This window comes from Mizuhopecten yessoensis, unplaced genomic scaffold (genome assembly GCF_002113885.1).
Source record: "Mizuhopecten yessoensis strain PY_sf001 unplaced genomic scaffold, ASM211388v2 scaffold10961, whole genome shotgun sequence".
NCBI classification, from domain to species: Eukaryota; Metazoa; Mollusca; class Bivalvia; order Pectinida; family Pectinidae; genus Mizuhopecten; species Mizuhopecten yessoensis.
In genome coordinates, this window is record NW_018408808.1 from 13,328 (window position 1) to 25,372 (window position 12,045).

The 12,045-nt window shown below is 36.3% G+C and overlaps 1 protein-coding gene across 2 annotated transcripts in view; it reads right to left on the minus strand.

Moving 5' to 3' along the window:
- Positions 1 to 7,404: 7,404 nt before the first annotated feature.
- The window catches only part of LOC110464098 (coiled-coil domain-containing protein 172-like), a 13,285-nt gene continuing 8,644 nt past the window's right edge, over positions 7,405 to 12,045 (minus strand). Inside the window, exons 7-10 of one of the 2 annotated variants that reach the window (XM_021519150.1) lie at positions 11,687 to 11,912; positions 10,555 to 10,647; positions 8,686 to 8,803; positions 7,405 to 8,035 (exon numbers count right to left, since the gene is read on the minus strand). In XM_021519150.1, coding sequence (XP_021374825.1) covers positions 8,019 to 8,035; positions 8,686 to 8,803; positions 10,555 to 10,647; positions 11,687 to 11,912 — 454 coding nt within the window. In that variant the 3' untranslated portion in view covers positions 7,405 to 8,018. Of the gene's footprint in view, positions 8,036 to 8,685; positions 8,804 to 10,554; positions 10,648 to 11,677; positions 11,913 to 12,045 lie in introns of both variants that reach the window. The other variant, XM_021519149.1, reaches the window with a different exon arrangement.

Genomic DNA, 12,045 nt, shown 5'->3' on the forward strand with positions numbered 1-12,045 from the left:
TAGGTTTATTTAAAAAATGACCTTAACCCACTGTCTACAATGAAGTTCGGTAAAAGGAGTTAAAATCTTACTTCCTAATTTTGATGAATTCTAAAGCCATGACAGTTGGTCTGTAGCATGCTGGGAAGGAGGGTTATCCACTTTGTCTCTGTACATTACACCATAGATATCAAATATGCATCCACTCCATTTTGTATAAATTTTCCCTTGACCCATATTATTTGCCAACTGCTTTGATCAACAGGTGAGAGATACAGGCCTATTGGGCCCGTGGTTAATTACTGTGATATTAATGTTATGGACATCTGAACCACGTTTACTAACAAACATAAGGATTATCAATGGCCTGCAAGTGTGACTTCAAAGATAATATTTGGTGTTTTTTTAGCTATTATTAACCTGTTAGTTCTATCCTTGCTAGCCTATGGAGGATTTTTTTTTTGTAATCAAAATACGACATTTTCTCAATGAAAAAAAAGGGAAAAGATAAATACTTTGATAGTGTATCTGACCAAATAAGCGCACCTGTGCCTTTAAACAAGAAAATGGATATACATGTATTTTTAGGAAACATTTGGCTCAAATGACACTGGAAACAAAAATAAATGTCGTATTTTTATAACGGCCATTGGTTTTGTGTCACTTTATAACGGCCATTGGTTTTGTATCAGTTTATAACAGCTATTGGTTTTGTGTCACTTTATAACGGCCATCGGTTTTGTGTCACTTTATAACGGCCATTGGTTTTGTGTCACTTTATAACGGCCATTGGGTTTGTGTCACTTTATAACGGCCATTGATTTTGTGTCACTTTATAACGGCCATTGGTTTTGTGTCACTTTATAACGGCCATTGGTCTTGTATCAGTTTATAACGGCTATTGGTTTTGTGTCACTTTATAACGGCCATTGGTTTTGTTTATTTTATGGAGATCTAGCTGTTCTCAAACGTCTGATGAAAGATGGAGAATGGTCATTCTGTTTCTAGGCAACTGGCAATAAATGAATGATGTGAGAGGAGTTATTTAATGGTATTAATTAATTTAAGTTTTTGTAAGCACTTGGGGTGCTAACTAGATCAGTTATGATAATGATCTGTTAATACTGTATATTATGTAATATTTTATCTTAACACCATATCTATATTTTCAGTTACCTGTCTATCAAAAATGGATTTAAGTATTCCAGATTTTTCAATCATTTTATAATAAATAATATCGCTTGGAAATGGTTTTGCTTTATATTTTTTCCTAACATTGTTTTCTTTGTTTTCATTTAGCTCTGGATTCCAAACAAATGTACTATCACGTCCAGAAACATCAGATGAAGTAGATATTTTAAGTGGTATCAAACTTTTTTGGATTAGTTCAGTCAAAATTATTGTATAAGTGTTTCTGATTGATAACACTTGATATAGGAATCTATGATAACTACATGTAAACTACACATTAAAACAGCAACGTGAATGTTTTTGTAACACGTGAATGTTAATGTACCAAGGTAAGTTGGGTTGGTGTGTGCCGATATGTGCTGTTCAGTCTCATGTCACCGCATACTTCAGAGACAACAAACATCGATATGCATTAAGCTCTAAAGTTAGAAAATTAACACGTTTAATTAATGAATGACGAGAGAAAGTAAATAATTGTGTAAAAGTTTCGTGTCGGAGGTATACTTTCCTGGCATTCTAGACATCGTTTTTGAGGGAAAAAATTATGCGCAAAATATATATTAAGTAGATTTTTTTCCATCAATTTCAGCCCAAAAAAGGACCTGCGCAAATTACGTGGGTTTTTGTGGTAATTTCACTGTAGGGTTTTACAACCTCGCAATAGCTGGGGCAACATAAAAAGGAGTACATCGGAGGGGGCAGGGATATAGATATAGATGCTTCATTTGTAATTAACTCCTTCAGATGCTGGATATGATCCGGATATTATTTCTAAATATCATAATTGTAAAAAAAAATCATTCAAACCATTAATTTAAACCTATAAACTTTAATATTTTCATAAGTTTGACAATTAAGTAAGCATTTTTTGAATTTAAATTCCAGTTTAAAATTGATTCAAATTTGAAAATAAATAAACGTAAATAAAGATAGCTTATCACGAATATTGAATGATTCTCAAACTTACTGCTGTGTGATGGTCAAAGCAGGGACAGGTGAGAAATAGAATTCTGTGAAATTCCTGTTATCATAATGTAGTAAGTATGGTATCAAGTTTACCTATTAATTGTGACCAGTGATAACAATTAAGTTCCATACATATGAATATTTTAACACAGAACAATTAAAAGAATTGTTTAACAATATTATTAATATCATACAATATTATTAATATCATACAATTCTATCTTGAACATTTTATCTGAACATGAACATAGTCTAGGAAAACAAAGTCTTATTCAAGAAAGATGGATGTTTCAATTAAATTTACATGACGTATCATTTCTTAAATATTTTTTACCGTAAATTTGCGTGTATAGTGCGCACTCAGGTATAGTGCGCCGGTATGTTTTGGGGTCAGATTTGAAAAAAAGAAATAATGAAAAAAAAATTGGACCAAAAAAATCATGAAAGTAACCGGTATCAAACTGGAAAAGTAGCATCAAGGGTAGCTTGGTGTTTATAACGCCGATTTATTAACGATTGATTTATTGGAGTGAACAGACCCATGGAGGTCTCCCTCGGTATCGCTTGTAACGAGTGGATGATGGACGAATCCTGCAGAAATCAAACGAAGAAAGTGTAGGTAATTCCGATGCCAGAGAATCGCCGCCGATCAACTTATGTTTACGTAGCTATGAATCCTCAGTTTCTTTGTTCACTATGACTTAACAGATCTATGAATTCCCAAAAAAGTGCAAACTGAAAATATGGTTTGATACCTCCCACCTTCAGGATCTGTATCATTAATAATGTATTCTAAACATGAACAATGAAGAAAAAAAGTAAAATTTACACAATATTATATCACGAAAATGTGCTTTCTGTATCTATTTTCACTGGGCACTTGTTATACTGTCTACATCCCAAACATTTTTAATGAATCAACAATGATATATCTATATATGTATGACTTCAAATGGCAAGGCTCTAGGTTGATGATGTATCTCCACTTTTTTTTATCTGCTCCAATTAATTGAAAAAAAGATCAAACTGCTCTTTGTTCAATTTCTTTGTCATTTTTTATGCCTCCTTTTCAAAGCAGTATCATTTTGACAAGCTTCTGACACAAACTGTATTCATCATGTTCGAAAATGATTGAAATTTGTCATGGCAACTGCTTTTCATGGTCCAAGGATAGTTAACAGGAAACTTGTTGTTGGTTCATAAAGCTGACAAAAGGATATACAGGATAGAAATAGAAAAAGAATATGGGTTAGAACCACTGGCCATTCAGTCTTTAGCTACATGTATAACAAACCCTTTATTCATGAATAACTATTTGTATCAAGATATTGATTGATCAGTTAAAATTATCTTCCAACCAGTTTTAACTCAAAATGTGGGCTTCACTTTTACCACCGCTCCTAACGTGTCTACAAAGTTTGAAGCTCATTCGTGAATCAGTGGCGAGATAGGTTGCAGATCAGTGATTTGAGAAAGGTCAAGTTGAGGTCACTGACCTCATTTTATGGTGTGACCACCATCAGCTGATACCTATATATAAAGCTTAGAGTCCCCGCCTAAGGTTGAAGCAGGGTATAAAAAGAATTAATGCTATTCTACTTACAAACCTATAATTATTTGTTTTATAATATAAACATTATGACGGTGATGGACTTGATGTAAGTTGAACAATATACACAAAATGACCACCAAACGATCCATGAAACATGCACACAAGAAGATATAGCCGGTATGTTTCTTGCCTGAAGATGTCACTTACAATTATGGAAAATCGTTGTACATGTATAGAGAGTCAAATTATGCTACATCTAGTTTGAATCCAACTCCTACTTGCCTATGAACTAGGATTCAGAACATTTTCTATTTCCATTAGAGCATTGATGCAATCACAATAGAACTGTAAAACAGGGTTAGTGTGTTAAGTACTTTGATTTAATTCTTAAAGTTCTTAAACTAAATTTACACCATGGAAAGCCAAGCATATCAACGGTTGTGCAGATCCTGGACTATTTGGTCTTTATCAAGCAATATCAAGCTTATGTGCTTTGATCCAAGTTAATCTTCACACTTATTTAGTACACTCTAGGCATCTTCGCGGCTAAGCGAGAAGAATCGTGGAATTCTTTTGTGTGTTTTGTGCTTAGGGGATATTGAAATTACCAATTTATATTTTTTTCTCTGTTACCTGGCTAGTGGCTCCCTAGCCATCCGTGTTTATTGGACCCTACTAGATGCAAGGATATTAACGATAAAACTAGTCTGGTTTGGTTAGCAACAACTAGAACTGTAAAAGCTAACTAATACCCCGCTTCTATATAAACCAGAACTGTCAGCTATAGGCTAACTAATACCCCCCCTCCTATATAAACCAGACCTGTAAGCTATAGCCTAACCAATAGCCCCCGCATCTATATAAACCACAACTGCAAGCTATAAGCTAACTAAATAAATAATCGCCCCCCGCCTCTATATCAACCAGAACTGTAAGCTCTAGGCTAACTACTACCCCCGCCTCTTTATAACCCAGAACTGTAAGCTAAAAGCTAACTAATACCTCGCCTCTATATAAACCACAACTGCAAGCTATAAGCTAACTAAATAAATAATAGGCCCCCGAACATATATAAACCAGAACTGTGAGCTTCAGGCTAACTAATACCCCCGCCTCTTTATAAACCAAAACTGTAAGCTAAAAGCTAACTAATCCCCCGCCTCTATATAACCCAGAACTGTAAGCTATAGGTTAACTAAATAAATAATAACTCCCCCACTCTATAAAAACAAGAACGGAAAGATAAAGGCTAACTAATACCCCAGCTCACATATAAACCAGAACTGTCAGCTATAGGCTAACTAATAGCACCCGTCTCTATAGAAACCAGAACTAAGCTATAGGCTAACTAAACCCCCCGCCTCTTTATAAAACAGAACTGTAAGCTATACGCTAACTAAATAAATAATCGCCCCCCGCCTCTATATAAGCCAGAACTGTAAGCTATACGCTAACTAAATAAATAATATCTAACCCCCTCTATATAAACCAGAACTGTAAGCTAAAGGCTAACTAATAGCCCCCCGCCTCTATATAAACCAGAACTGTAAGCTATAGCCTAACCAATAGCCCCCGCCTCTATATAAACCAGAACTGTAAGCTATAGGCTAACTAATAGCCCCCGTCTCTATATAAACCAGAACTAAGCTATAGGCTAACTAAATAAATAATAGCCCCCCGCCTCTATATAAACCAGAACTGTAAGCTATATGCTTACCAAGGCAAAACATTGTAAAGCAATATAGTCTCCCACCAGTACTGATTTCTTTATTGGCTGTACTGTACACTTATTTAAGTATATAGGTCACTCACATACTTCCCTCTCAATGCCAAACGTACCTGAAAACCAAATCTTGTTAGTCCAGATGAACGAGCTTTGCTGAAATCGCCTAGTAGTTAAGGAAGAGATGTCAGGACAAAGATTTTAACAAAGGGAAATAACTCCTTAAAAAGGGTCGAAATGAAAAAATACTACCCTGATGCACGACATCAGGGGGTTATTACCATATCTGTAAACTTTCATTCAAATTGGCCCAGTAGTTAAGTTCAACAAAGGGCCATAACTCCTCTTAAAAGGGTCGGAATGATAAAGTACTACTTGGACAACAACGTCAAGGGGCAGTTGCCATATCTGTAAACTTTCTTTGAAATTGGCCCAGTATATTTGGAAAAGTTGTCAGGACAAGGGTTTTTCAACAAAGGGTCATCACTCCATATAAAAGGGTTGGAAAAAATACCTGGATGCACAACATCAGGTGGTAGTTATCATATCTGAAAACTTTCATTGAAATTGGTCCAGTAGTTTTGGAGAAGTTGTGCGGGCAAGAATTTTTCAACAAAAGGCAATAACTCCGTAAAAAGGGTCAGAACCAAAATAATAATACATGGACGCACAATATCAGGTGATAGTTATCATAATAAATTTTCGTTGAAACTGGCCTTTTCGTTTTGGAGTTGTCCGGACAAAGATATGTCAACAAAGGACCATAACTTTGTGAAAAAGGGACAAAATGAACAAAATAATACCTGGATGCACAACTTAAGCTGGTAGTTATCGATATCAATCTGGAAAGTTTCGTTGAAATCGATCCATAACTTTAGAAGGAGTTGTCCGGACAAAAGGTTTCAGGATTTTTTTCAACAAAGGGACATAACTTCGCAAAAAAGGGTAAGAATGAAATAAATAATACCTGGACGCACAACTTCAGGTGGTAGTTATTATATCTGGAATGTGTCGTTGAAATTGGCCCATTACTTTAGCAGGAGTTGTCCGGACAAACTTTTTCTACGGACGGACAGACAGACAAGCTGAGTCCAGTATACCCCCCTAACTTCGTTGCGAGTGGCATAATTAAGAATGATGTTGGGACCATTCATTTCGCCATTTTAATATATTTACATTCTGTATGCTTAGACCCATTGACAAAAATTACATTCATAAATGCATAACACAGGTGTTCAATGAATCTCAGCACGTGGGAACTGATAGTAACCTGATCACACTGCGTAGTAATACACTACAAAAACTACTCACTCGGAACGACCTACCTAGATGCTTAATTCTTACATCTTAAAATATTATTGAACTGTGCTTGGTGAAATATCCACGTATTCACGTGTCCTGTGCTACAAATAAACATTGAATATGGAACTACATTTTGTTGTATTATTGTTGTTGACGGTTGCTAAGATCTATCACGATAGTGTCACATTTCCCCGCGAAAAAACACTGTTCTCGCCACTGCGTTGCACCCGTGTATAAGCAGGAACAAACCCTGTTTATTTGTTTTATTCGTTGTTATATCGATCCACTGAAAGGATTCGTCAATGTAAATATAAGGAATGATATTTATTTTTTCAACATTTATGAGGTCATAACAACAATGGGTTTTTGGACATATTTTACATGAATCGCTAACGCGATTCATTCAATATGTCCATAAACCCATTGTTGTTATGACCTCATAAATGTTGAAAAAATAAAAATCATTCCTTAAATGACATACCATTGAAATGCCATAATCTGCCTGTCAGTAAGACATCGACACAAAATGCCACAACTTTTCAATATGACATCACACTTGAAATGTCATAACCTGTCAGTATGACATGACACTGAAATGTGATAGCATGCCAGCATGGACCTTCATCCGCTTACATTATTCTATCAAGAGGACACACTGGTGGGAATAAAGAAACAACGGTAATCAGTGGGTAAATATTTTATTGATACGTATGAACAACCAGGATAAAATAGTAACGATGCGGCCACTTAATCATCTCCTTGGAAAACTTTCTTAACATGAGCGTTGCTGAATTTTAATAGCCTTGCCAATGTGTCATATTCCTTTGATAGGCAATTTGTTCAAATATGTGTTTTATTTGACATTTGAAGAAATACAGCCCAAAGGTAGATAGTCCAAACACCATGTGTTAATAGTCATCTTCTTGGATTTGCATGTCCAGGAACAAAAGCACACGGTAATATGCAGTAGAAATATATTAAATATAAGTCCGCTACGAGGATTTGACCCCTAAAATTCTTAACGCGATGAGCTTATCATTGAGATACCAGTCAAAATATTATTTATTTATTTTTTACTGCAGTATTACTGTCGATAATTTCAAAGTGTTACCAAAAAACAGACCTTCACTTTAATTGCCTTTGTATAATTTTAGAGGAAATAATAGAAAGTTATCAGCAGAATAACTTTTCAATGCCTGCAGCGAGTGGTGGGAATTTCTACTAACCTAAGGTTTTAACCGATTAATTGAGTTTTTAGAATGTTCTTGTAGTTAAGAATTAGCCATTGTACAAATATGATTGATATCATTTTGCGGAATGTCCTGAAAAACAGAGAAAGAAATTCATTAACAACTTTGCACCACTAAAATCTAAAGAAATGAAGTAGTATAAAAGAAGAAATTGATTTTTTGATCTTATAAAATGGTCGAAGTGGCACTATACATATTTCAAAGCATTTCGATATGTTCATGTGTGAATGACTAAATTAACCCAGAACATCTTTAGAGCGAGTACTTAACTCTGTGGCTGTGTGTTGCAGTTGAACATTTACTTTAAATGTCTTTCTGCATTGAGAAACAATATTGTTTAGATACGTGCTACTCTATATTGAATTTGTGGTAATTCGTTAAAAGTACAAAGATTTGTAAATATATCGGAAAGACCACTGGCACAATATTTCTGCTGTGTTACTAGAAAGCAAATCCCTAAATATCATCAAGAGCTGCCGCGTATATAAGGTTATTATAGTTTTGAAATATTTCTGTTGCTTTTTGCCATGTTTGGAAGGTTACGTCATGTAACCGACGGTGACAAATACACATCAGTCCGCCTGAAGAAGCCCTAGAAGGCAGAAATGCGTAGCGGTAGATCTTGGATACTTATTATTTTATTCTATATTTTCCTTCACAAGAACTTGTTTATTTATTATCTACTACATGTATATATATACAAATTAGATTATGCTACAAACCTTTTCTAAAAATCTGATGCCTTTCAACAGGTTGCATGTTTTGCTCAGAGAGATTCATGAGGTCGTCATCAAATATTTCATCCAAGTTGCCTACTTCCAGATCCTCTACGACAGCTCTCTGAATGTATATACATCTTTATCAGAAATACGAAATACAACGTCCAGAAAGTGTCGTTCACTTTTACTTTTTCATGAAAGGCATATCATTTTGCTAATAAAAGTCTATAGTTTCACAAAGACTAAACACATTTGGAATAATAATTCCCACCTAAATACTTAAAGCTTAAGTCAGTTCCAGCCTGTATTGATAATGCGCATTACCTCTCATTGGTCAGTGCCAGCCTGTATTGATAATGTGCGTTACCTCTCATTGGTCAGTTCCAGCCTGTATTGATAATGTGCGTTACCTCTCATTGGTCAGTTCCAGCCTGTATTGATAATGTGCATTACCTCTGATTGGTCAGTGCCAGCCTGTATTGATAATGTGCGTTACCTCTCATTGGTCAGTTCAAACCTGTATTGATAATGTGCGTTACCTCTGATTGGTCAGTTCCAGCCTGTATTGATAATGTGCGTTACCTCTCATTGGTCAGTTCCAGCCTGTATTGATAATGTGCGTTACCTCTGATTGGTCAGTTCCAGCCTGTATTGATAATGTGCGTTACCTCTCATTGGTCAGTTCCAGCCTGTATTGATAATGTGCATTACCTCTGATTGGTCAGTTCCAGCCTGTATTGATAATGTGCGTTACCTCTGATTGGTCAGTTCCAGCCTGTATTGATAATGTGCGTTACCTCTGATTGGTCAGTTCCAGCCTGTATTGATAATGTGCGTTACCTCTGATTGGTCAGTTCCAGCCTGTATTGATAATGTGCGTTACCTCTGATTGGTCAGTTCCAGCCTGTATTGATAATGTGCGTTACCTCTGATTGGTCAGTTCCAGCCTGTATTGATAATGTGCGTTACCTCTGATTGGTCAGTTCCAGCCTGTATTGATAATGTGCGTTACCTCTGATTGGTCAGTTCCAGCCTGTATTGATAATGTGCGTTACCTCTGATTGGTCAGTTCCAGCCTGTATTGATAATGTGCGTTACCTCTGATTGGTCAGTTCCAGCCTGTATTGATAATGTGCGTTACCTCTGATTGGTCAGTTCCAGCCTGTATTGATAATGTGCGTTACCTCTGATTGGTCAGTTCCAGCCTGTATTGATAATGTGCGTTACCTCTGATTGGTCAGTTCCAGCCTGTATTGATAATGTGCGTTACCTCTGATTGGTCAGTTCCAGCCTGTATTGATAATGTGCGTTACCTCTGATTGGTCAGTTCCAGCCTGTATTGATAATGTGCGTTACCTCTGATTGGTCAGTTCCAGCCTGTATTGATAATGTGCGTTACCTCTGATTGGTCAGTTCCAGCCTGTATTGATAATGTGCGTTACCTCTGATTGGTCAGTTCCAGCCTGTATTGATAATGTGCGTTACCTCTGATTGGTCAGTTCCAGCCTGTATTGATAATGTGCGTTACCTCTGATTGGTCAGTTCCAGCCTGTATTGATAATGTGCGTTACCTCTCATTGGTCAGTTCCAGCCTGTATTGATAATGTGCATTACCTCTGATTGGTCAGTTCCAGCCTGTATTGATAATGTGCGTTACCTCTGATTGGTCAGTTCCAGCCTGTATTGATAATGTGCGTTACCTCTGATTGGTCAGTTCCAGCCTGTATTGATAATGTGCGTTACCTCTCATTGGTCAGTTCAAGCCTGTATTGATAATGTGCGTTACCTCTCATTGGTCAGTTCAAGCCTGTATTGATAATGTGCGTTACCACTGATTGGTTAGTTCCGGCCTGTATTGATAATGTGGGTTACCTTTGATTGGTCAGTTCCAGCCGAAGAAGTTTTGAAAGTGAAGTTGGACACACATACACGATTACTTGTGGACACGCTCGGTACGTCTTCATCCTGTTAAATTGGGTCATAAACGATAGAAAGTTCGTTTGTTAAAATTCTTTTTGAAACTAGCGATTTCTTAGTCAAATTGCCCAGCGCTTCATGGACTACAATTGGTAACATTCAATATTTGCAGAAACTTTTAGAATAACGCTTTCAAGTAAGTACTTCAATACTTATTCTGTATTAAATTCTTCATTAAAGATATTGTATTTATTCAGTGCTGTGATTCAACAACTTTATATAAATATATATGTATGTTAAACAAGAGGCCAAAAGCCTTAATTAACAGTCACCCGTGGTTCATTGCACCAGATAAAACAGAACACTTCTGTGCCAGGAACGTAAGTTCTCCATCCCAGGTGCATTGACACTAATGACCAAATATGACCCTAGCATTTCATGATTCTATCTTGAGAATTTAAAACTTTAAACATATAAACAGCTTTGACTTTTACTACATTTGAGCTATGTACTAGGATAGCCCTCCATTTCAACAGCTAAAGGCCCAATACCATTGCTCTTGGCATTACGTCATTTGAATAAACCTATATGATCACTGTGAGCTTAAACGACGGTCAGAGTCATTTTGCAAGATTTCACTTCAGCTAAATACAGGCCATGCAAACGTAATGACGTTTAGCCTTATGGTTATTTAGGAATCATTTAAAATTTAATACAAATTTAACCCAGTGATTGAAAGATCATTTGTTTGAACAAATTTGATAGTCTTCCATTACAGCTAGCTTCATGCCGATTATTACGAAGTTGAAAGTACCAATTGGTAACTGACCACATACGACAGGTGAGAATAGATCACCTAAAAGAAGTAAAAAATCATTTCACTTTCAATTCATAATAACAATAATGATAAAAATGAAACTTTATATCATGAGGATAAAAGAACCTGTTTAGCCGAGGCTAATCTACCACAGGGGGCTCGAATTTGAATTTGATTCAAGATATTCTAAGTTTGTATATATGCATCTAGACAATTCTTTATCGGATACCAGTTCTGGTGTGAATATAAATCATCTGCTACCGTAAAAACCTGTGTGGACGTTTTAGTTGTGGGAGGGACCTGGTGCTGTTTGGCTGGTTGCTGAAAGGTTTTACATATCTGTTGCTGGCGTGGCTGTTGCTGCTTTTTCTGCTGATGTCTGTCTTGGACCTTTTTTTGCCACAACTGCTGCTGTAGAGTTTGAACTTGCTGTTGTAGGCGGTGACACGCCCCCTCCAGGTCCTCCTCCTTGAGAGAGTCGAGTTCATTCTGAAGTCTGTAATAGAAACATGCCACAATGCGCATTCATAGAATACTGGACACAAACATTCTGGAGAGTCTAAAGCGAATCCAAGGATATGTGTATATTTAAGCCTGAAGCCTGAAAAGAATAATGTTTTTGTTTGGGG